At 34.6% G+C, this 24,970-nt stretch overlaps 1 protein-coding gene across 1 annotated transcript in view; it reads left to right on the top strand.

Moving 5' to 3' along the window:
- Positions 1-24,970, top strand: part of PTPRQ (protein tyrosine phosphatase receptor type Q) — a 198,273-nt gene that overhangs the window by 71,982 nt on the left and 101,321 nt on the right. The window contains exon 25 of the mRNA XM_082742760.1: positions 1,448-1,717. Within this exon, the coding sequence (XP_082598886.1) occupies positions 1,448-1,717 (270 nt within the window). The remainder of the gene's footprint in view (positions 1-1,447; positions 1,718-24,970) is intronic.

Here is a 24,970-nt window from a genome sequence, read left to right as displayed (position 1 = left end):
ATGGCAGCAAGTTGTTTACACTTCTTTATACTCCACTAAGTCTTCATACTCTGCTACTTCTTTACAATCCACAAAATGATGATATGCAAATTTTCCTTCTAGCACCCTCTATTTACTGTAATAAGAAAAGCTATGCTAATATTAGGGGACATTACATAATTAGACATTTTCATGGGAAGTAGCCAGTCTAATCTTCAGTCACTTTGATGGGCTGGGGTACTGCTCTTCAAACAGGTCCACAAGATATAGTGGGCCTCTGAGAAATTGGGTTACTTCCAAGTAAATTCATGGAAGTTCTAGAAAAAAAATAGTACTGAATTAAAAGCAGGGACTGATTTAAATCTTCTCTCCAGGGACTTTTTAAAAGATACTGAGGGATCAGTTTTTCACAATTCTTCCAAAGAAGCCTACCAATTATAAAAACAAAATTCCTAAATTGATTGCATGTTTCCTAGTACTGTTGTTGCAGCAATTCTCTGCCTTTAGTAGTGCCCCTGGTTCTTGGTCATGCCGCTTCGAAGAATGAAAAGGTAGATGAGACAGAGAGTGGTGAGCTCCAAAGCAAAGTTTATTGAGCAAGAGAGTATAAAGCTCCCAGAGAGCGAGGGGACCTGAGAGAGTTGCTGTCAGAGTTTCTAAGTTTAGGGGGTTTTATGAGCTCTTTTGCAGAACTATCTTCAGCAAGCAGGGTGTGCTGAGTCATGCCAACCAGGGCTTTGATCACGTATAGGTCTACCTATTAGGTTAATGTCCAACTGCTGATGGTCTTGTTTGGTTGACATCTGGGGCTTATGTCTTAACTGCCCCTTGCTCATGACATATACTTTGTAGTTATTTGTCTTATTTTAGGATGTTTTGCAGAAGTCACTTCTTCAAATGCTGCAAAGCAGAATATCAGTCTGGTCCTATTTTAGCTGCAAAACCGGATGTTAGTGCTGGTTTGTCTTATCTGTTCTGACTCTTTATTTTCCTGTTGGGGACCCTGGCTCTGACTGCCTGTCAACTATCTCCTGACAGTCTTAGGTCCAGAGGTGTCACATCATGGAGGTACCTACATCTATGTTTTCCATTAAAAAGTTTCCATTAAAAAAGTATTACTAAGACTACTCCTTTCCAGTTAAGAGATAAGGAGAACAGGCTTCAACCACTGCCTGAGCTTGAGGCTGTACAGTTAGTTGCTTCTCAGGATTCGAGGTTGATTTCTGCTTGGGCCTAGGAAAATATTCAGTGATTGGCTCAGTATTGTAAGTATTAACATAATAGCATAGAAAAGGAGCTAATTGCCATTTGATTCAGTCTACGTTAAGAACTTAGCCTACATTGCAAGGCTGATATGTTAAATTTTTATTTGGTCTCAACTCCTAAACATGATTTTGTGTAGCAATGATGTAAGGAAATCATTTACTACATGTGGATAAATTTTAACTTTGGACATTTATCTTTTAAGTACCAGAAGCTGTACAGAACATACAGTGTGTGGCAACTAGCTGGCAGTCAGCTTTAGTGACATGGGATCCACCCAGAAAGGCAAATGGAATAATTACACATTATATGGTAACAGTTGAAAGGAATTCTACAGAAGTCTCTCCCCAAGAGCACATGTATACTTTCGTGAAACTTCTTGCCAATACCTCTTACATCTTTAAAATAAGAGCGTCAACCTCAGCTGGTGAAGGTGATGAAAAAACATGCACCGTCAGCACCCTTCCTGAAGCAGGTAACTACTTTGAAACATGTAACTGATCTGAAACAGGTAATTTACCTCACACCTCAAACAAGTAACTCTTTGTGGCCTGTGTCAGATATTTTTCAATACCATTTGTAATCTTTTTTTTTTTCTTTCAAGTTTTTATTTGAATTCTATTTAACAGACAATGTAGTATTAGTTTCAGATATAGAATTTAGTGATTCATCATTTATATACAACACCTAATTGTGCTCATCACAATTGCCCGTCTTATTCCCCATCACATATTTAGCCCATCCCCCCACCTACCTCCCTTCCAGCAACCTTCAGTTTTTCTCTCTAATTTTTCTCTCTCTGTTTTTTGGTTTGCCTCTTTCTCTCTCTTTTTTTTTCCTCCTTTAATCATCTGTTTTGTTCCTTAAGTTTCACATATGAGTGAATTCACGTGGTATTTGTCTTTGTACCACATTTATCTGAAGATACAAAAGACATATTTAAAAATTATAACACATACATTTTTATGACATGTGTTACCTGAGCACTAGCTGTGTAGTACATTGACCCCTCTCCACAACATTGGGAGATTAAAAGGAGGAAAAAAGAGAGAAAATCTACTCTACTGTGTTTCCACAAATATCTATTTCTTACTATCCAAACTCTGAACTTATTGAGTTATGCTTTCTCATAATTTAAAATATGGAATAGACATGTAAACATTTTGATATTTATGTTTTACTTAATTGATTTTATGGAATTCTAGATGCTTCCCTGAATTCCATAGCTGATGGTGTCAAACTCTCATTCATCTATTTGTTTTCGTATATACCAGCCCTTATCTTATATATTATCTGAATAAAAACATCCAGTTCACTAAGCTCTAGTCCACAAAGAGGAAAACTCTTGCCTTCCCAGCACTGGTCTGATCTATGTCATAATCTCCTTCATCCTTTTACCTTCTCCAGTATTGTACCTGCTCATATACATGTAAGTCTGATTCCTTCCTGATAATTACTTTCCTGGAAGTTCCAACAGGGACTGTGGTTAATGGCATAATTGTTTACTTCTAGCACATTTGAATCTATTATCTTGGTCGCATCTTGTAATTCCTTACTCCTTTTGAAATCAGCATCACCCAATTTTACTCCATTTCTCTATCCTTGAGGCGGTAAACCGTAGAACTTTGAGACATGGTGTGCCTTCTCTCTGGTTTCAGCATCCTGATCAGCATCCTTTCCTTTTCATTCTTCCAATGCAACGCTTCTTTAGACTTCAGTGTTCTTACTGTTCAGCTGGAATGGATGCTTCTCAGCAACGCCGCCTCTTACTCTTGATATCTCAAACCATGCCACTGTGACTCATCCTCCAGGGGTTTCCCAACGCTGAGAGGACTCCACTGTTTGTTTTCACTAGATGCTGGCTGAAGAATAGTGCTATAAAAAAACAGAAATGGTTTACCTGTTTCAGCTATAAATTCACCTTTTCTAACTCTCCTAGTTGCTCCATAATCTTCTACATACCCTTTGTTCATACTCTTTCAATTTTCCATAGCAGAATTATTCTCTCATTTTGAACATAATCTACCCATATTATCATCTATATTTGATGTGGTTATTCATTTTACTATATTGTGATACTGACTTAACCTCCTTCAAAATTTGCCCATATCTTCATTTATGCTCTCCAGATAGCCTCTCAGGGGTATCACTGACTTCCTCATTTCAGAAATCTGTTTCAATATCATATCTCCTCTAGAACATTACTCCATCAATTTAATATACCTTCTCCTGCATTTTTTCCCACCTCTCTCTCACACATACACACACAAATACATACCCACATAAATTATTAGAAAATTTCAGCTAAGGAACTGGTTGGGATATCAGCCCTAAATATTTTCACATGGAATTTATACTACATGAATTCTTCTCTTCCCTACTTTTCTATGCCTGTACTTTATAATCATTTTGACACCAAGCCTCATATTTATATGTGATTCTTACTCCCATCTTTCCTGAATAAAATCAGATCTTATCAGTTCAGTCTCTGCCTTGGTTCTGCACTCTGCTCCTTCTTCTCCAACTTGTCTGCCCCATTTTGCATCATAGTCTCATTGCTTCCTGTAATAATACCCTAAGGTAGCCTTACTACACACACTCATCCAGCCTGCTCATCAGTCTTCTCTTCTTACGCTCTTACATTGATTGAATTGTCTCTCATACACAGTTTAGAGCATTTATGTGTTGGCAGTTAAAGTTTATTATCTGAGGGTGAAAGTTAAACATATAGATTTGAGGCATAGAGTTAAGAATGAAAGTCACAAGATGTAGGAGATGGTCCAGAATACTCCAAAGGTTTTACTTATTCTTATTGTCTAGAAAACGCATCCTGGGGGTACCTGGATGACTCAGTTGTTAAGGTCTGCCTTTGGCTCAGGTCATGATCTCAGGGAGCTAGGATCGAGCCCCGCATCAGGCTCCCTGTTCAGCAGAAAGCCTGCCTCTCCCTCTCCCACTCCCCCTGCTTGTGTTCCTTCTCTTGCTGTCTCTCTGTCAAATAAATAAAATTTAAAAAAAGAAAGAAATAAAAGAAAAGAAAGAAAGAAAATTCATCCCAGAATTTATCAACAATTAGAATCTGACTTCTGTCTAGATTTTCATTTTTATGTCCCTCCACTGCTTTTCCTCATCTAGCTGATGTCTCTAGCCAAACTTCATTTTTCAGTATATAGACTTGAAGTATTCAATTCAAAGAACATTTATTAACTTCTCGCTACTTGCTATGGGCTAATAATTGATTAGACTCTCTCTTTTTAAACATATCCAACACTTTCTCATGATCAAATTGTTTTGCTTCCTGTAGCTATATTGTCCTTTTCCTTTTCTAGGTCACACAAAACTCTATTCATTCTTAAAAGTCCAATTTAAGTGTGTGTGTGTGTGTGTGTGTGTGTGTGTGTGTGTGTGTTTTAAATTCTTCAATGACATGCCAAGCTTTAAAGCCACAGGCTTCACTCCTGACTTGCTGAATCACATCTTCAGGAGTTGAGGCCCAAGAATCTGTTAAGCATCTCTTTAGGTGATCTGATGGCTAAATCTGGGGAAGTACTGGAGTAGATTACTCATGAACTTTGATGGTTGGTGCTATGTAGCAGTGAGGACAGGGAGTGTCAAAGAGGTTCAAAAAAGAGTGATAGGTAGTTGCCTAGTACGTGGGCAGCAGACCATTGCTATGTAGAATCTGGAAGAAGGAAATCTGTGCAAATCCAAGCAGATGGTCTAGTACCAGGTACAGTGGTCTTGATCATTGGACAGGAACTGAGTCTCAGAAAAGTGGAAAAAAGGATAATAATTCCGAGATAAATGAGAGGTTCAAGACTGAAAATGAGGCCAAAGACTCATTATTGAGTCCACTGGTACTCAGGGTGACTGCTTCATCACAAGAACAAAGCAGAAGTTCAGTTAGTAGAACTGAGACATGTAATCAAAATAGTAAGTAACCTGCATTGGATAAAGAGACACCTGAATGCAAGATATAGGTCTTTCTAAAAAATATATATATTTGAATTTGATCTTAACTCAGGGTTAGAAGACTACATGAGTGAAAGCTGAAGGGAATCTAAGTCAATGAATTAGGCAGATATTAGATATATGGTACTGTGTGTGATGTACTCACTCACTACTGAAGACAAATTCTTTTCAAAGTTTGTATTCCGAACTCCCTGCATCTGAATGTATATCCCTGAGACCCTACTCCAGATCTAAGGAGTCAGAATTTGGAAAATAAGACTCACAACAAGTCTGCATTTAAACAAGATATGTGGGTAGAACAATGCTGAAATTAGACATCTACTCTATTCCATTGTAAAATTTTTGCTTGCAGGGCCTATGTCTAGTTTGTCTTTATTTTACTCACTGTTTCTAGCACATACCCTGGGAATTATAGGTACTCACATGTTTGTAGAAGAAAGAAATGGATTGTTTTGTTATGAAATTTATCATTTTCCATAAGGGTTTTTATCCCATTGCAGAATATTATTTCTAGGGGAACCTGGGTGGTTCAGATGGTTAAGCATCTGCCTTTGGCTCAAATATTGATCCCAGGGTCCTGGGATTGATACCCACATGGGGCTCCCTGCTCCGTAGGAAGGCTTCTTCTTCCTCTCCCTCTACTGCTACCCCTGCTTGTGTGCTCTCTCTCTGTCAAATAAATAAATAAAATCTTTTTAAAATATTCTTTCTACATTTTCACCAGGCAAAATTACAGATATTTTCTCCCATGCAAATGTAGAAGTATTTTTAATTAAGGAGAGTCATTCACATGAAACATAAGTATTAATTGGTACTTCAAAGATAGTTAAGTAATTTTTTCATCTTTAAATTAAGTTTCAGATCTAGGATGTAATTATATTTCTGATTACAATATTTGTTAGGTAAATACTTTGCTTTTATCTGAATTCACATGAATTGTTTGTTGATTAGACAATTAGAACTGGAGATTCATTGTTCAGAATGGAAACAGTTTTATAGCTGTTGCAAACTTCTAATTTATAGTGGTCTAAGATTGGTCATGGTGTATAGTCAGCTCTGAGTCACTGACTCTGTACTTATTTTTGACATAAAGTAAAATCAAATTTAGCTCACTCTCTCACTGCCTGGTGTCTGACCTTAACATTCCTTCCAGGGATTATTGGGTATTTTTCTCAGTGTAAACTTGGGCGTATCTGGGCACAGTTAAACATGCATCATGACGACTAAATTTATGAGAAGATTAGTGTTTGGCGTCTAAGCTGGTTCCATTGTCACAGTTAAGCATGTTGGAATAGGGCAAATATAGATGATGGTCCCATACCTTGGTACTTTAAACAGTATTTTATATCAAAATATATCATATGTACCAATAAAAATATTACAGCAAGTTCATGTGTAACCAGAACTGAAGTTTTAGAATCTCATATTAGATCAAAATACATGTACTTACTCATATTATTTTCAAATCTTTGTAAATGTGACTTAATATTGAGGTTTTTTTTTAATTTTTTATTTTTTATAAACATATATTTTTATCCCCAGTGGTACAGGTCTGTGAATCACCAGGTTTAGACACTTCACAGCACTCACCAAAGCACATTAATATTGAGTTTTTAAGACTTTTTTTTTTCCCTTGGAAGATAATTTTACAGTTTGGATTTATTCAAAGCTCTTCCAAGTTCAATAATTTAATATCAAGAGAGAAGAATTATCTACATCCCTTGGATGACCAAAACTCAATGGAGGGAAAGTAAAATACACATTTGTGGTTTTTAGGAGTGTTCTTTTCAGCAATGATTTCTTCATTCATTTTTGTCCAACAGAAGATATCAGGTACATAGGAACCCACTGGAAGTCTACTGAGCTAGCAAATATAAATATAAATATATTTAATTTTATTTTATTTCTTTTCAGTCTTCCATAATTCATTGTTTATGTACCACACCAATGCTCCATGCAATATGTGCCCTTCTTAATACTCACCACCAGCCTCACCCAACCCCCCACTCCCTCCTCTCCAAAACCCTCAGTTTGTTTCACAGAGTCCACCATCTCTCATGGTTTGTCTCCCCCTCCAATTTCCCCCATCTCACTTCTCTCCATCTCCCAATTTCCTCTGTGTTATTCCTTATGCTCCACAAGTAAGTGAAACCCTATGACTCTCTCTGCTTGACTTATTTCACTCAACATGATCGCTTCCAGTCCTGTCCATGTTGATACAAAAGTTGGGTATTCATCCTTTCTGATGGAGGCACAATACTCCATTGTATATATGGACCATACCTTCTTTATCCATTCATCCGTTGAAGGACATCTTAGTTCCTTCCACAGTTTAGCAACTGTGGCCATTGCTGCTATGAACATTGGGGTACAGGTGGCCATTCTTTTCACTACATCTGTATCTTTTTTGTGAATACTCAGTAGTGCAATTGCAGGATCATAGGGTAGCTCAACTTTTAATTTCTTAAGGGATCTCCACTCTGTTTTCCAAAGTGGCTACACTAAGTTGCATTCTCACCAGCAGTGTAAGAGGGTTCCCCTTTCTCCACATCCTCTCCAACGCATGTTGTTTACTGTCTTGTTAATTTTGGCCATTCTAATGGGTGTTAAGTAAGGTAGTATCTCAATGTGTTTTTGCTTTGAATCTTCCCGATGGCTAATGATGATGAACATTTTTTTATGTGTCTGTTAACCATTTGTATGTCTTTGGAGAAGTGTCTGTTCATGTCTTCTGCCCATTTTTTGATGTGATTACCTGTTTTGTGTGTGAGTTTGAGGAGTTCTTTATAGATCGTGGATATCAGCCCCTTGTCTGTAGTGTTATTTGTGAATTTCTTCTTTCATTCTGTGGGTCTCCTCTTTGTTTTGTTGACTGTTTTCTTTGAGCTAGCAAATATATTAATGGAACAGTATGATTGAATTGGAATGTGTTCAATTTCCTTGTTTTTCTTTTTTCTTCTACTGTTGATTATTTGAAAAAAACATATATGGCATTAAAAAATGCATATATTTTTGCATTTAAGTATATAATATATATAATATATATAACTTATTATACATATTAAAATTATATATAATGTTCATAATATATATTTTAATAAATTATCTATATTAATATCTATTTTACTCGCAATCCTCTTCTGCAAAGTACTGACTGCAGTTCCCCTGAGAATTATTTAAGAAATATTTATCTGTCATGCATTTTATTTGCATCCCTATTCTGTGGACCTCTCTGAGCAGTGCAGAGATTACTGGGCAAACTCATTACAACTAAATTTGGTTTTCATTTACCAGGTTTTTAAAAATATAAAATATTTATATCACTTACAAGAATGCATACCATTCTCAAATACCATTTAATAGACTGAATGTTTTTCAGGGTTGCAAACTAATGCAGTAATTCAAAAGTTCACTTTTTCCTTTGTCTGCATCCCACTGACATTGTTCTCCTTATCCATCACCTTAGTTGAGATGAGAAGTCAAGCATGTAGGAAAATTGAATGCTCCTATTTGTTCTTAAGCAAGTGAATTGACACATTCTACTTACTAGTCAGTAATTGCTGAAAGCATAAAAACCATTATAGTTGCCTGTCACAGATCAGAAAGAAATAGCTATTAGCATTGCTACTCTAATTGAAATTCAAGTGTTTTACAAAATATCCCTCATACGGACTTAAGTATTAAATATAATCCTTCTCTTAAGAGTGAATATCAGGTCTGAAGTAACTTTTATAATTGTAGTGTGGAAATTTGACCAATAAATACTTATTTAATACTTACTATTTTCAGGCTCTGTGTTTAGGGTTCAAGATCCAAGTGTGTATCCCAAATAGCACCAGTGATCCCTGCTGTGTGCTTCCAAATAATGCCACCATTATTGTAAAGACATTTCTATAAAGCAATTAAATATGAAACTATATTAATAGTTAATAGTTGTGTGGATTGAAGATTAAATCAAATAGGAAATAGATTTTATTGAAAGCGACACTGAAGATTAGAAATAGATTTTACTGAAAGCTGTATTGAAGAAATGGAATATAAATTAGATGTTGCTCATTGGTAGGTTCAGCATTTCTTTGTATAAAAAGCTTAGATTCAGTAACCTAATGGGAAATGATATGGTCTTGAAACTTGAATTTCATAGGCAGTTATACTAGTGTTTACTTAGATAATCTGATACAGATCAATAAAAGAGCCAAGTTTTTGAAATGCCCTTTTTTGTTGTTCCTCAATATGCCTTGAGAAAATGTCATATTACATGTCAAAGAACATTCTTCATTTTATTTGAGCTATATGAATGGTAGGGAGAACTAAAGATTGTGGGTATGCTAAGGCACTCATGGTAAGCCATCCTGTGGCACCATCACTATTCATGAAGAGTGAGATTAAAAGAGAGAAGGAAGTAAATATGAATTCTAAGATACACAGTGAGATAAAGGAATGGGATCAGGCTGAAGGGTGCTTTTGTGGCTCAGTTGGTTAAGCTTCTGCCTTCGGCTTGTGTCATGATCCCAGGGTCCTAGGATAGAGCCTTGCTCTGTGGGAGCCTGCTTCCTCCTCTCCTCCCAGCTCAGGCTCTCTCTCCCTATCTCAATTACTATCTCTGCCTTTCTCTCAAATAAATAAGACCTTTAAAAAAAAAACACAGGGGTGGGGGGGTGGGGGGGTAGGGGGGGTGGGCGGGCAGGCTCAGGTGGAAACCTGACTAGAGTGGGATGCATTGTATTGGAAAGAGTGTAGGAGGGGAGGTTGAATCACTTAAGTGGGCCTTATTTTGCTCTTAGTTTTGCATATTTGTAGCAGAAGTTTGAATATAATATCGTGGAAAAAATGAGAACTCTGCTAAATTTAAAATAGGAAGCAACATAAGTAACTCTAAAAATAGTGATTGTTTTTTGACCATTGTCCTAAAAGACTGCAGTAATTTTGAGAAGAATTTGTTCATTACATAGTTACTGAGCACCACCACCCCCCCACCCCGCCAAGTCACAAAGAATAAAATCCACAGTCATTTCAGTGGCCCAGAGGGTCCATTTTTAACCCACCATGCTCTTCCTCTAGTTATGTATTGTCTCCTCCTTTATCTTTTGAAAATTTATCCTCAAATGCCACCTCTTTAAAGAGGATCTGATTTATTTATAATTGAACCTCCTCCCAGCTAAAATTTTCTGTCCTCTTTATCTGCTTTACTTTTCTGTATTGTATATGGCATTGTCTACAGGTCTGTCCTCATTATAATACACATTCTGTGAGGATAGGGATTTTTCTCTGTGTAGTTTCCAGCTATTTCCAATGTCCAGAAATGTGTATGGAATTCAGTGATACTCAATAAATACATTATGAAGATTGAATGAGTCAACCAATCAATCAGTACACAGTCCTAGAAAAGTGATAAGCACACAGTAAACACTTAATATGTATACTTTGGGAGCCTTAAATAAAAACTTAGGGTTATAAAATTATTTTTAGACAATTATATGGCAAACTAAGAAAGGTATGTCTTCTGGAATATATTTTTTAAATTCAACTTTATTTTGACATAGTTGTAGATTCATATGCAGTTATAAGAAGTAAAATTTAAAATAAACAAAAGTTAAAATTAACAAACCCCTAGCAATTCTGGCAAAGAAAAAGAAGACGCGACTTACCAGTATTTAGGAATGAAGCTACTATAGACATTACTAACATCAAAAAGATAATAAGGAAATAATACCAACAGCTTCACACACAAGAATTTTTACCTTAGGTGAAATAAACTCTGTGTTAAAAAAACCACAGTTTCCACAGCTCACCTAGTATGTGAATAGCCCTATAATTATCAAGGCCATTATATGCATATGATTTCCTGTGACCCACTCTGGTAGGGAAAGGGAGGGCACCTCTCCATTCCTGGCAGTTGGGGGTAGGAATCGGAGTTCCCCCCTCACCCTCTGCTGACACCCCAGGGAAGAATGCTGAGTGGGCACAGGAAAGAGGGCTGCCCACTAGCCTCTATTGAGGAGGCCTCCTGGCCCTAGCTGAGAGGGATAGGAGTTCCTCATTATGCTCCACATGGGTTCTCCACTGACATGGGGGAGGGGTCTTGTTACTTCTGGTAAGAGTAGAAGTTCTAGCTTCTTATTCTGTCGACTCCAACTTCACCCTATCAAAAATGGTTGGCTTGCCTTAATACCTAGGGCAGGAGACTAGGTTCCCCATTTGACCTTTGCTGTATGTGAGGAGGTGGAGCCACAGTTTTCTTCCGTGGTTTTGGGTAGAGCTATTACTGTCTATAAGTTTTTGTCTCACTAAGCTACATGGTTTTTTGCCTAGAGAAAGCAGGCTTTTATTGGGACTTTCTTGGCCTCAGCTAGTTGGCTTTTCCAGATTGCTGGCCTCAGGGATGTATGAGGCAAAAAGAAAATGCAGAGAACTAACCACTGTGCTGTTTCTTGGGTCCTGATTTCCCTAGTTCCTCTGCCTTCTCTCCACCTTTGAGTGTATTCACTTTATATTTAATTTAAATATTTAAATATAAATATCTAAATATTTATATTTAATGTCCATGGTTTTAGTTGCAGGTAGTGGAAGGAGTAACGAGAATACATCTACTCTAGCGTCTCCAAAGCAGAAGTTCATATGGGGATATATTTAATGGTTCTAAGTAAGCATCTTTGCTGTAAGCATTTTCACCACAATCAAATCATTTCCACTCTGTAAGGCAATTTCACTGAAAAAGATAAAAATAACGGGCTGACAGTTTGATTTGACGGTTCATTTCATCAGCTGGTTGACAGTTTGGTTTCATTTCTCTATTGTTACAGTTCTCCCATTTTTATATGATAAAAATCTTAGCCGGTTCCCATGGTGGTCTGTAGAATGGCACAGAGTTTTGAACCCACACTTCCCATAGAACTTTGGAACATCCTTCAGTGGGCATGTGACAAAATGCCAAGAACTAATAACAGTGTGGAAGGTTTTCACAATGAAAGACAAAGCTCACTTACAAAAATGCATTCCAGTATTTGGAAACTGATATATCCTTTAGTGAAGGAAGAAATTTTAGGGAAAAAAAATGAGATACTGTACATGAAGATAAATCAACAAACAAAAGCCTATGTGATACAATGGATGAAAAACTTTTCTGATGACAAGTGCTTAGGTACACTCCAAAAAATAAAATCCATTATTTTTGCAGTACTGCCACGAATCGACACTATACATTTTTAATGTATTCAGATATTTAGTATTTTGCAATAAAATCTTTCAAATTCTATCATTCATTTTAAATGTTTCATTATGTCCTTTTTAATGAATATCCCTCTTTAATTTTTCATGATTTTTTCATTTATGGCAGAGTTGTCTTCCAGTCAATTAGTTATGTAGCAAAGATGCTTCCAGCAAAAATACTTCCAGCAAAAATTCTAAACATGTTTAGTATCAGGCATGGTGCCCTTTTTATCCACCTACTCAAGATGATGTTATTTAATACATATGAAGTAGTATGCTAGGGACTATGGGAAGACTATGATGAAACAAATTTATTTCTTGTGCTTTTAAAATTTAGAATTATATAATTTTATATCTTCGTTGGACTTCAGAGATAACCTCATTCAGTCATTTCATTTGGCAGACGTGGGAAATGAAGTGCACAGGTTAAGCGTCTGTTCAGTGAGCTATAACTAATTATTAGCAGAACTACCACTGATCCAGAACTCTTTCTTCTTATTTACCCTTACCTTAAAAATTCAATGAACCATTGTATTTATTGAAATTAGAATTGTTTTCTTCCATTATTTCACAATATCTGAACAAAATTCTTATGGGGTGAGGAGATTGAGGTCCATTATATGAATTTTCTCATTAATTTGTGCCGATATATTTATGATAAAACTATATACAGACTTTTGCCCAAATATGGATTTAAAATGAAGGAAAACTCAATTTCTATCATCAGATATGTGCTTACCTTTAACCCAAAAGTACTATAATACTAAAAATACTATGTAAAATACTGCAGCTATTCTGTGAATTTTTAGAGTTCCTAAACATGTATCACATTTTTTTTTTATTTTGGATTCATTCCAAAGGTGTGATGTTTGGCTTTGTGAGATTGTCTTAGGTGTCAAATTCTAAATTATAAATTTAAAACTCCTTTTAACAGTAATTCCATTTGTAAAAAATGAATAGGAGTCACTCTGCATGATTCTCCTTGACCCCACGGATGCTCTAATACCTTTCACTAAGCACACTCCCGGCATTACTCCTTTCTTCATCCCAGCTCCAGCTAAAGACAGCTGTTCTTCAAGCAGCATTTTTATTAACTTATTTAAGAACTGGGGCGTATCTTATTACCCTATTTTCCATTCCTGTCCTATGCAGCTGTAGCTGGTACTTTTCATAACAGCTTCTACATATCAACCTCCTCCCCCATTTCACTCTATTTTTTTTCCTTTTTCTCTTTTACTTTCTTTTTTAAGTAAATTAAGGATGTGTATGTGTGCATGCAAGAGCCTTCTTTCTTTATCTCTAGTAACCCTATTACTTGAAAGCTTCAGGAATGTGCCTGTTGTTTCGGTGAGATTATAAGAGTCAGGGGAAACGATTTATGAACGGTGTAAAAATTCTGAAATGTGAAATAAATGACTTTTACTGATAGCAAAATTTCATTAACAATGCTACATTTAAATTCAATTTTAATAAAACAGTGCAATATGAATATAAAGAAAAAGCTTTGAACAAATTGTTATTTTGAACCTCCCCTTAATGAACTTCAAATATTACAAGTTTCATGGTGTGTAAGAAAATAACTTTTGGTTAGGAAACTATTTTATAAAATAAGGCATGCATAAATAGCAGCCACCATGTGATTAGACACTTCCAAAATTCAAGTAAAGAAATAATGATTCTTAGTATATTAATGTTATCATTATAATTTGAATTTTCACCACCCAGTATTCTTTGCACCCTCAAATCACCCATTAGTTCTGTGTCTGGTTACCTTATTATGAAAAATTATTACCTTAAAAACAATTTGAAACAAATGTTAGAAAGATAATAACTGTTATTCCTTATGTATAACAATAATAAAATCTATACCAATTAAAAGATACATTAAAACCCAGTAGCCTAATTTTCTGGTTTGTTGGTAATTAAATTAGCCTGCTTTAGAAAGGATTTTTTTTTTTTAAACCAAGATCTTGTTTGTGATTTTTTAAAACACAATTACATTAACATTTGTTATATAAGAAAAGTCTAACATTTTTAAAGTTTAGACTTAAAATTTAAAACTAACTTTATATTTAGAATATCATGACAGAGAAATGGTTAATTGTATAAGACATGATTTTTGAAAGCTGGATAGAATGCTATTCTCACAAGTACTAGTAGGAACTTTGCTTGAAGATTGAACAATTGCCAGAAGATAGTTGAAGTTGAAAGTGTGCATTGATTACTTGAACTAATCTGTAAGGCTTCTCTAGTATGGATATATGAAAAATACAACAAAGCTCCTTATTTTATCCCACTAACAGGTAGATTTATAAAACATTAACTATAAAGTATCAATGTCTAGTATTTTTTTTAAGATTTTATTTATTTATTTGACAGAGAGAGATCACAAGTAGGTAGAGAGGCAGGCAGAGAGAGAGGGAAGCAGGCTCCCCGCTGAGCAGAGAGCCTGATGCAGGGCTCAATCCCAGGACGCTGGGATCATAACCTGAGCCAAAGGCAGAGGCTTTAACCCACTGAGTCACCCAGGTACCCCTAATATTTAGTATTTTAAATTTCTGTAGAGATGTAATATGTAACTTATTTTAGATATTACTGCTATACTTGTATGGGAAAGCTTTTTCCTTTTCATGTTTTTATGTTTTCTTTTTTATGTTTTTTACATATGGGAAATTATTTTATACAAAATGAAATGCACCAAAGTTAAGCAAGCAGTTCAGTGGTTTTCCATATATGTGTACCCCCCATGTAACACCATTTAACAACATATAGAACATTTCCATCTCCCACAGAAAATTCCCTTGGACACCCACTCTCAAAGGCAACCACTGTCCTGATTTCAATCAGCAAAAGTTACTTTCAGTTGTTCTTGAGCTGTATGTATTCTCTCATTTCTGGTCTGTTTCTTCAAACTTAATTGTGAAACCCATATTCTTGAGGGTTTTACTAATTTGTTCTTTTTTACTGTTAAATATTTTTCCATTATATGACTATTCCATTACTCGTGTGTCTCTTTTTCTGGTCATGTAGGTTGTTCTAAACTAAGTGTTATGAATAAAAGCATTACAGATATTTTTGTTTAAATCTTTTCTTGTGGAATTTCTGGGTCATAGTCTAGATATGTGTTTGTATTCAAGAAACTGGCAGTTTTCTAAAATGGTTGTACTATCTTAAATACATACCTAACAGTAATATGTGAGAGTTCTAATTCTCAGTACCAGCAGAATTTGGTCTTCATAATTTCAGACATTCTACTTCATGTTAAGAATTTCTATCTTGTTGTAAGTTTTATTTTCATATCAGTGATGATTAATGATGCTAAATCCTCTTACTATGAGTTTGACTTTTTTAGATTTCAGACCTATCTATACCTTTCTGAATCTGGCTTATTTCACTTAACAAAATGATTTTAAACCTCTCTTCTTTTCAAATATAATCATAGTGATGTCTCCTTCTGATAATTTTATATCAAAAATTTTAGTTTCTTACTTCCAGATAAAAATATTTTCTAATTTCCTTTGCAATTTATTCTTTGTGCCATGGTTACATAAAAATATGTTTGATTTCTGATTATTTGGCACTTTTCTGGATATTCTCATGTCATCAACTTTTAATTTATTGCCATTATTGTCAGAGAATTTATCTTTAAGATTTTATCTTTAAAAAATTGTGGAGAAATTTTCTATCACTCTGCATATGATTTATCTTGTTGAATATTCTTCCATGCACACTTGAAAATAATGTATATTCTTCAGTTGTTGGCCATAATGTTCTCTGTATTAATTCATTGTGTTTGCACATGTTTTGCAAATCTATATCCTTACCATATTTTAGCCTAATTATTCTATCAATTATTGAGAAGGGAATTTTAAAATATACCATGATGATTGTGGATTTGTCTGTTTCTTCTTACAGTTCTGTAAATATTTGGTTCATGTACTTCAGAGTTTGTTCTTTTTAAAATATATACATATTTATGATTGTTATAATTCCTTAGTTGACCCTTTAATCATTATACCTGTCACTTTTTATCTTTGGGAATACTCCTTATGTTAAAAGTTATTTTGTTTGATATTAATATTGGCACATGTTCTTTAGTTTATTGTTTGCATCATACATCTTTTTCTAACCTTACTTTTGAATTATTTGTATCATATTTAAACTATGTGCATAGTGACAGCAAAGTATGCTTCTTGTGGGCAGCATATAATTGGACCATTTATTTTTATTTTGACTGACATTCTCTGCTTTTTAATTTTTATTTTTTTACTATACAAGAATTTTTTTTTAATTTAAATTCAAGTAGCCAAGGTATAGTACATCATTTTTTTTATATAATGTTCAATGATTCATCAGTTCAGTATAACATCAATCTCTGCTTTTTAAGTGGAGCATTTAATCTATTTATATTTAAAGTCATTATTAATTTTGTTGAGTTTAGTTCAACTGTTTACTATTTTTTTTCTCTTTGTCTTATCTCTTTTATAGTTCCTCCCTTCTTTCTTGCCTTCTTTTGGGCTAATTGAATAGTTTCAGCTTTCTATTTTAATTCTTCTGTTGTATTTTTGGCTGTACTTCTTTGTCTTATTAATATTTAGTGGTTGCTCAAGGGGATTATAATAGGATTATTTGGGTTGTTATAGCTAATTAATATCATACAACTTCACATAAAATAAATGGAGTTGCAGGAGCACCTGGGTGGCTCAGTAGGTTAAGCATCCAAGTCATGACCTCAGGGTTGTGAGGTCAAGCCCCATGTTGGACTCTGCACTGGGTGTGGAGCCTGCTTAAGAATCTCTCTCTCCCTCAGCCCCACCTTCTCCCATCCTCCCACTCCATGGAGTTGCAAAAGTTCAATGTTTTTTGCCATACTTTATGTTATTCATGTCGTGCATTTGATATCCATATAAATAATTTACATATATGTACATTGTAAACCCCACAATTTATTTTTACTTCCCAGTAAATCTACCAGTAGATTTAAATAAATTTAGAAAAGACTGCATATCTTTTCTATGTAATTACTGTTTTTGGCGTTCTTTATTACAGTGTCATTTCACCCAATGTCACACATCTAGTGTCCTTTCCCTTTAACATTGTTAAGACTTTGTTCTAGTGCAGGTTTGCTCACAACAAATTCTCTCAGATATTATTTACTTAAAAAGGAATTATTTTAGATAATTCCAGATATAAAATTCTGAAAAGGTAGTTTCTTCCCACCCTCTCCCTAAGTATTTTTCTCTTTGAAGATGTCATTCTTTTGTCTGTGATACATGTAATTTTTTCTGGCACTTTTCAAGATCCTTTTTCTTTATATTTTCTTTAAGGCAGTTTGTCAGTGATATGGCTAGTGTACTTTGTTGCACTTGTTTTGCTAAGGGTCCATTTAGCTTTTTGTATTGGTAAATTAATATTTTTCTGAAATTTGAGAAATTTGGAGCAATTATTTTTTCAATTATTTCTCTTCCCTCCTCTATCCAATTTTGAGACTCCAATTATAACCTCTTGATATCATTCTTTGAATGACTGAGGTTTTATTAAACTTTTTTCACCTTTTTTCCTATGTTCTTCAAAGTGGAGTTCTGTTGATGTTTTATGAAGTTTATTGACTTATCTTCTCCTATTTTTACACTAGTGTTAAATAATCCATTTCAGATGTATTTTTAAGTTCTAGAGTTTTTATTTAGTTTATGTTTCCTTAAATCTATTCCTCTCCTGAAATTCCCTATTTGGTTTCTAATTATGATTGTATTTTCTGTTAAGTCAAATAAAATATTTATATTGTTTGAAATTCATTTTCTTCTAATTCCTCCACTTGAGTTATTCTGTGATTTCTTTCTTTTGAGCACTTTTTCCTCCTATGAGTTACATTTTCCTGTCACTAGAAATTTTCCTGCTTACCCAGTAATCTTTGAACTTATATTGGACATTGTTGGTGATGTTTTGCAGAAGCTCTGGATTTTGCTATCTTGTTTTGAAGAGTGTTGGTTTTTATTCTACCAGACTATTTAAATTACTGAGTAACAATTTTGTGAATGTGTGGTTTTGATTTCTCCATTATTTACAGAGGAAATTCCTTAATCCTGGGATATAGAGTAAAGTTAAATGTATGGTCCATTTTAGGATTTTGTATGAGTCCTATGCTATTTACCAATCCCTCACTTTGGTGGAATTGAAACTCCAAATTCTGCCTTCTCTGCACTGGGAAGCAACTAAACTTTCTACTCAGTTTTGCATCCATTTCTTTCCACCATGTTCCTCAGTGTGTCCTTCATACATGAATGATTAAGAGATTAGCCAAGGATTTCAGAGGAGTTTAGAGCCAGAATTTAGGTCTAACCCCTCTTTGGCTCCCTCTTTTTCCAACTAACTATTTTGGCAGTTTCATATGCCATTCCCTACACCTCAAGTCAAAAGCCGTTTATATGCTTCTTTGTTTCCTCCACAGTGCGTAGTTGTTATCTGCAGAATTAGTCTGATCCGAACTATTGTTGTACCATCAGAACAGATCCTCAAACTTCCTGTGTTTGGGCAGTAGAATGTTTTGATATTTTGCTGCTTCTGCAAAATTATTTTTTGTATGATTTTGACAATTCTAGTCATACTGAACACTTTTATGTAAAAATAGCCTTACTGAATATTTTGTGATAAGCATGCAGAGGGGAGGTTTACATTGCAATAATACACACGACTCTAAAATAAACAGTATATGTTTTTGTTCTTAAAAATATTTTGACAATCAGGGATTTTTTCTGTTCACTACATTATTTCACAGAGTCTCCAATCTCACCCCATCCTTTCATCCTTTCTCCTCTGTCGGTTGTTTTCATCTCTTTTCATCTCTCCTTTGATTCTGTGTGTGTGTGTGTGTGTGTCTTACAGAATCCTGGAAAACTCCAAATTCTTTTATAGAGCTTTCCCCAAACTTTAAAACCAAGACTCCTTTTGTACATTTTAGTCTATCAGGGTTTTCTGTACAGCCACAATCCTTAGAAAACAGGAATAGTTTTAAGTAGCATTTGATTACAATCAGCATTGGTGATACTTGTTCATCAGTCAACATTGGTTACAGCACTGGTGACACTTTCTTCTTGAAATCAGTACATACAACCATCCATTCATTTCCTCAGTTATTTATTTATTTGTTAAACAAATATTTCTCAAGTATCAGTATAAGCCAGACATTATTGACTGAATTTTTTTATGATTTCTTTTTCACATTCTACTTTACTGCCCATTAACTACTAACTTGATAGAGACTCAGTTCTTTATCATCTGCTGTGGTGATACTATATATACAAATATGCCCCTTAAATGTTTATTCACTCTTACGATTTTCCAAGCTTACTGATGCTTATTTATGCCAAATTAGCTTCTCTTGACTTCTTAGGCTAACCCAATCTTTTCCTCCCAAGATATCTCTATTCATGTTAACAAGATATGAAACTAACATGTCATTTACTCATATCCATCCTCAAGTAAATCCCACAAACCAGTATATATTTCCCATTTCTTCATTAATGCTGATAATTCAATTTCATCTCCAGGTGTTATAGGGTTGTTCTTAATAGACAACTAACTCTTCTATATAATTACTACCCTAAGAACTGCTTCAGATAAATAATTTCAAATCAAAGTTGTCATTTTTGATGGACATTCTCACTATTTAGTTTGGTATATAAAGCTGTCAAAGTAATGACTTTATAAAATAAATCAATTCATTGTCTCTCCAAACAGAACATATATAACCCATTTTCTTTGTAGTGGTGTCCAAAAATAAAACAAAACAAAAGTTTTAGTGAAACATTTTTATAAATAAGTTATACATTCAGTAATACTTGATTTAAGAACTATATAATTATAGCTATGGTCCATAGAGTTTTGGGCCCCTCAGTTGTCCATTTATACATGCATTAAGACAGACACTTTAAAATTTTTTTAGGAAATTTTATCCTGCTTTATACTTTCTCAGTTCTCTTTCATTTAAGTGGAATATTTAAGGTGATTTTATTTAGCACACTAATAAGAATGTTTCAACCCATGTTCCCAGTTTCATAGTGCCACCTAATATCATGTTTATGTAACATATTTTGATAAATTCTAACCCAGCTACTCCAAAATCTATTTCTAGATTAAACTAGACTGCTAGAAGAATGCCTGAACTGAATAATTAGAACCTCTGAAGAAATAGTTTTACTAAAACATGTTTTATAGTTATTCTCTCATTCAAATTGAGAGCCATTGTAAGAAAGAGCCAACTTACAGATACTTAGCATTTGCTATGTAAGGATGTTGTTGAAGATATTGTTCATTAAATTATATGGCAACCTGTTTATTTGATTTTTTTTGAGAGAAGAGAGAGAAATATTTCTTCTCAGTAACAGAGATTATTGTATTTTCTTGTTCATTTAATTTGCTTTTATTTATAATTACAGAGTTTAAAATCTTGAGTTTCTCTTTTGTATAATTTTCTTCAACACAGAGCCAAGTCATAGTCTACCTTTAGGAAGTGAACAGTGTACATTTTCTATTGACCTAATTACTGGGTTCATTCCATGTTTTCCTCCTATCGCCCCTCTGCCCAATAAATAAACACATTCTGCTGATATTCTTTGCTGTTTTTAAAAAACTCTATTCCCAATTATTGTTTGTTATTTTAATCTGCATTACACTGCATGTGTATAACATCTAACCAGTTTCTATTAAATTATACTTTATGTAATAACTATTTACATGGAGGCTCAGGATTTCCTTTAAGTTTAAACTTTACCAGTTAATCTCTGTTGATTGTTCTCTGTTGCTTAATAGAGCTTAAGTAGTCACCTAAACTTTTTTCTCAAAGAACACAACTGGCCCCCTCTTTTTTTTCTTATTACTCTTTTCTTGAGTCTAGTATACTTTCCAGACTTTCACAGTTTGTAACAGTTACTTATATCTCTCCCATACTTAATGCCCTTGAACATCTTTTCTTCCACATACCTATGGATTCTTAATTATTCCTTCGAGTTATAGCCCCCAGATATTCTATTTCCTTGAAAGTTTCCTTTGGGCATTGCCTATTTGTGGTGGTTTCTATGAGTTAAATTACTTTTCATATATGTATGAAAAGCAGCTTATTCCCTAAGACTATAATAACTTGCCCACATTGTTCAATATGAATGATCAGTAATTGTTATTGATTAAATTCAAGTTAATGCAAAATTTTTATCTGCTATGCTGAAATATTTTTGCACTCAACTTCATAAGAATTTCTATTTTATATTGATTCATACTATGTTAGTGTTGATAAAGTGTAATTTTATTTGTATATGCTCAGATCATATGTTAGCACCTTGTGTTTCTAAAAGGAGTATAGATTATTTAAAACTACTAGAGACAAATATTTTATTGATAAACTAGGAAAAGATTGTGTTGGTACTTTTTAAGGTTTTATAAATATAAATTATAAATATAATTGTTCAGGCATCTGTTTTGTTTAAAAGAAAGTACATCTGTGGTTGAAGATAAAAATACTTAGTCATAAATAAAGATTTAAAGAAACTTGGTCTTCCATATTCATATACTTAATCAGGTCAGTAAGAAGCCAATACAAACCACTGTCAGAATCTTATCATGGGAAGTTGGCAACTTCTAACAGCTGATATTCAGAAGTTTAAAGAATAATTACACTTTATACACATTTTCCTCTTCTAAGTGGGACCTACTAAATAGTCACTAAACACTGACATGCATTTAAACGTACAACAAACTTCACTTCTATAGTTCTATAGACTTTCATTTCAACCATGATGAAAGTATTTCACAGATAAGAATAATTTATGAATAAAAATGTAATTCACGGAATACCTTGCCAGTGAATGTTGATCGCTTCATCACAGTTCAGTCATGTTTAGAAAATCTAAGCAAGCTGTGTGATTACTCAAGGAAGCATGGAATGATGTGTTCAAATTAGTACCATCTGTGGATAGAAAAAAATTGAGGTTTTTAGTCATTCTCAAAGAATGGAAATCTGATTCTCCATGCTAAAATGAGTGTAATCCTTTTTGTATCTGTAATTCAATAGGGCAGTTGCTTTGAAATAGTCCAGTTCAACACACAGTTCATCAAAAGAGAAGATACTGCATATCAATGCTAGTCTTTTATGAGTGCCACTGAGGTAGTCTTCCTTTAAAAAATTGTCTATGAGCTATATATTTGGGCTCAGATTAAATTTATTTCTGGTTTATCTTTCTAAATATATGTGATTAGAAAATGTGGACAAAATTTTATACGACTTGAAAGCCAAAAGACTGTTTCAATGAACCATAACTTATTCATATATTCAACACGTACTGAGTTCCTGTATATGCCAGATGCTGTGTATCGGTGCAGGTTCCATCATTGTGCCTGTCACATGGAAGGCAACTCAATTGTTGTTACTCTTCCTTTAGCCAGGTTACACATAGCTCTTGTTTCTTTTAGACCCTTATTTCTTTGCAATACTTATTTGGAAAACCCAAGAGTCTGTGGACCAGCATTAATATGGTGAAAGTTTTTATGCATAACCAATTTTGCCATTGAAGTCTTCATTCCTAAAATCTGAACATTGCAAGGGGGATAAAAGTTGGTCATAGGACAACCATGGGCATTTAGTCATCCCCTCTGCTGAATTGGGAAAAACAGTTCCTCTGACTTCTCCAGTTCATTGGATAGCTAATGCACCCCATTTTCTTCCCACTCCTAGTTGCTTAGTAAATCCTAGGTAAAAGAAATTGAAATGCGGAGCGGTGTTTGGTGATGGACTCAAAGGGAGGTAAATGTATGGTTTATACTCCCTGATTCCCATAGGGAAAGAGCAGAGTGTACAGTTTTAATGCAAATGAAAACTTCCCAAGTGTCCTCACTATACTTGAGATAAAACTAAAAATCTTGAATACAGTCCAGAAGGTTCAGCATTATCTGATTCTGACCTACATCTCCAGCTTTCTATCTTCTTTTTTTTTAATTTTTTATTTTTTATAAACATATATTTTTATCCCCAGGGGTACAGGTCTGTGAATCACCAGGTTTACACACTTCACAGCACTCACCAAAGCACATACCCTCCCCAATGTCCATAACCCCACCCCCCTTCTCCCAACCCCCCTCCCCCCAGCAACCCTCAGTTTGTTTTGTGAGATTAAGAGTCACTTATGGTTTGTCTCCCTCCCAATCTCATCTTGTTTCATTGATTCTTCTCCTACCCACTTAAGCCCCCATGTTGCATCACCACTTCCTCATATCAGGGAGATTATATGATAAGTCAAGCAGCTTTCTATCTTCTTATCCATCTCCTTGTGTACCCAACTATGTTCCTTAAGTGTTTCTAATGTACCACACTTCTTCCCCTCAGAATCTTAACACATCCTGATGTTATTCACCTGGAAAGCTAATCTTATCTGTCAGTTCTCTGATTAAATTAAAGTCTTCCCTGACCATCTATCTAATTGAAATCTCTGGGATGCCTGGGTGGCTCAGTTGGTTAAGTGCCTGCCTTAGGCTTAGGTCATGATCCCAGAGTCCTGGGATGGAGCCCCATGTCAGGGTTCCTGCTCAGTGGGGAGTCTGCTTCTCCCACTCCCTCTGCCCCTCCCTCCCACTCTCACTCTCTTGCTCTTTTGCTTTCTCTCATAAATAAGTGAAATCTTTAAAAATAAATTAATGAAATCTCCTCTTATGCCTTCTTATTCATTGCTTTAAAAATATTTATTAAATGTCTATTTTGTTGCAAACATGACTCTAGACCTTCAGAGACACAATCTAGTATTTGATTATTTGTGTAGATTGATATTTGTATGTATATATGACATATGAATAATCATACACATTTTGTAGTCATTGCTCAATCTTTTTTATTGATAGGAATGTAGAATCAAAACCTTTCTAGACCTTTAGAATACATATTGGAATGAAGTGGAGTTGAAAAGAAGATTAGGTCTAGTTGAGGTGGGTTTTCAAAGTAGAATTGGGATTTAGAGAAGGGTGGCTATCAGTTCAAAACAATGAAGTAGAAATAGAGCTATCTGAAAATAAATTTCAAAAGGGATCCCCTCAAGACTTTGAGTTTCCTTTTGCTCTATGTATTTAAATAGAGGCCAGAAAAGTAGAAATTGGCCATTTTATAGAGGAAAATTACATTAGTTTTCTATTGTTACGCCACAAATGATCACAAACTTTGTGGTTTAAAACTATGCCCATTGATTATTACACAGTTCTGTAGGTCAGAAGTCTGGGTATATTGTGCATCGATTCCATACCCAGAGGCCCACAAGCCAACTCAAGGTGTCAGCAAGCTGTATACTCACGTGGAACTCAGTCCTCTTCTAAGCTCACAAGCTTGCGACAGAATTTGGTTTCTTACATTGATAGGTCTGAGATCCCGAGTTCCTGGCTGGCTAATAGCCAAGGGCTTCTCTTAGTTCCTAGAGATGTCCTAGATTCTTTATCCTATAGCTCCTTCTTCTTCCAAGACAATAATGGATACATTTTTATATATCATATCTGTCTCTTGCTTAGAGTATGTTCCTTC

The sequence above is a fragment of the Mustela nivalis genome (genome assembly GCF_964662115.1).
Source record: "Mustela nivalis genome assembly, chromosome: 7".
Classification (NCBI taxonomy): Eukaryota; Metazoa; Chordata; class Mammalia; order Carnivora; family Mustelidae; genus Mustela; species Mustela nivalis.
The sequence above is the reverse complement of the archived record's forward strand: the minus strand, read 5'-3'. Positions and strand labels throughout refer to the sequence as shown.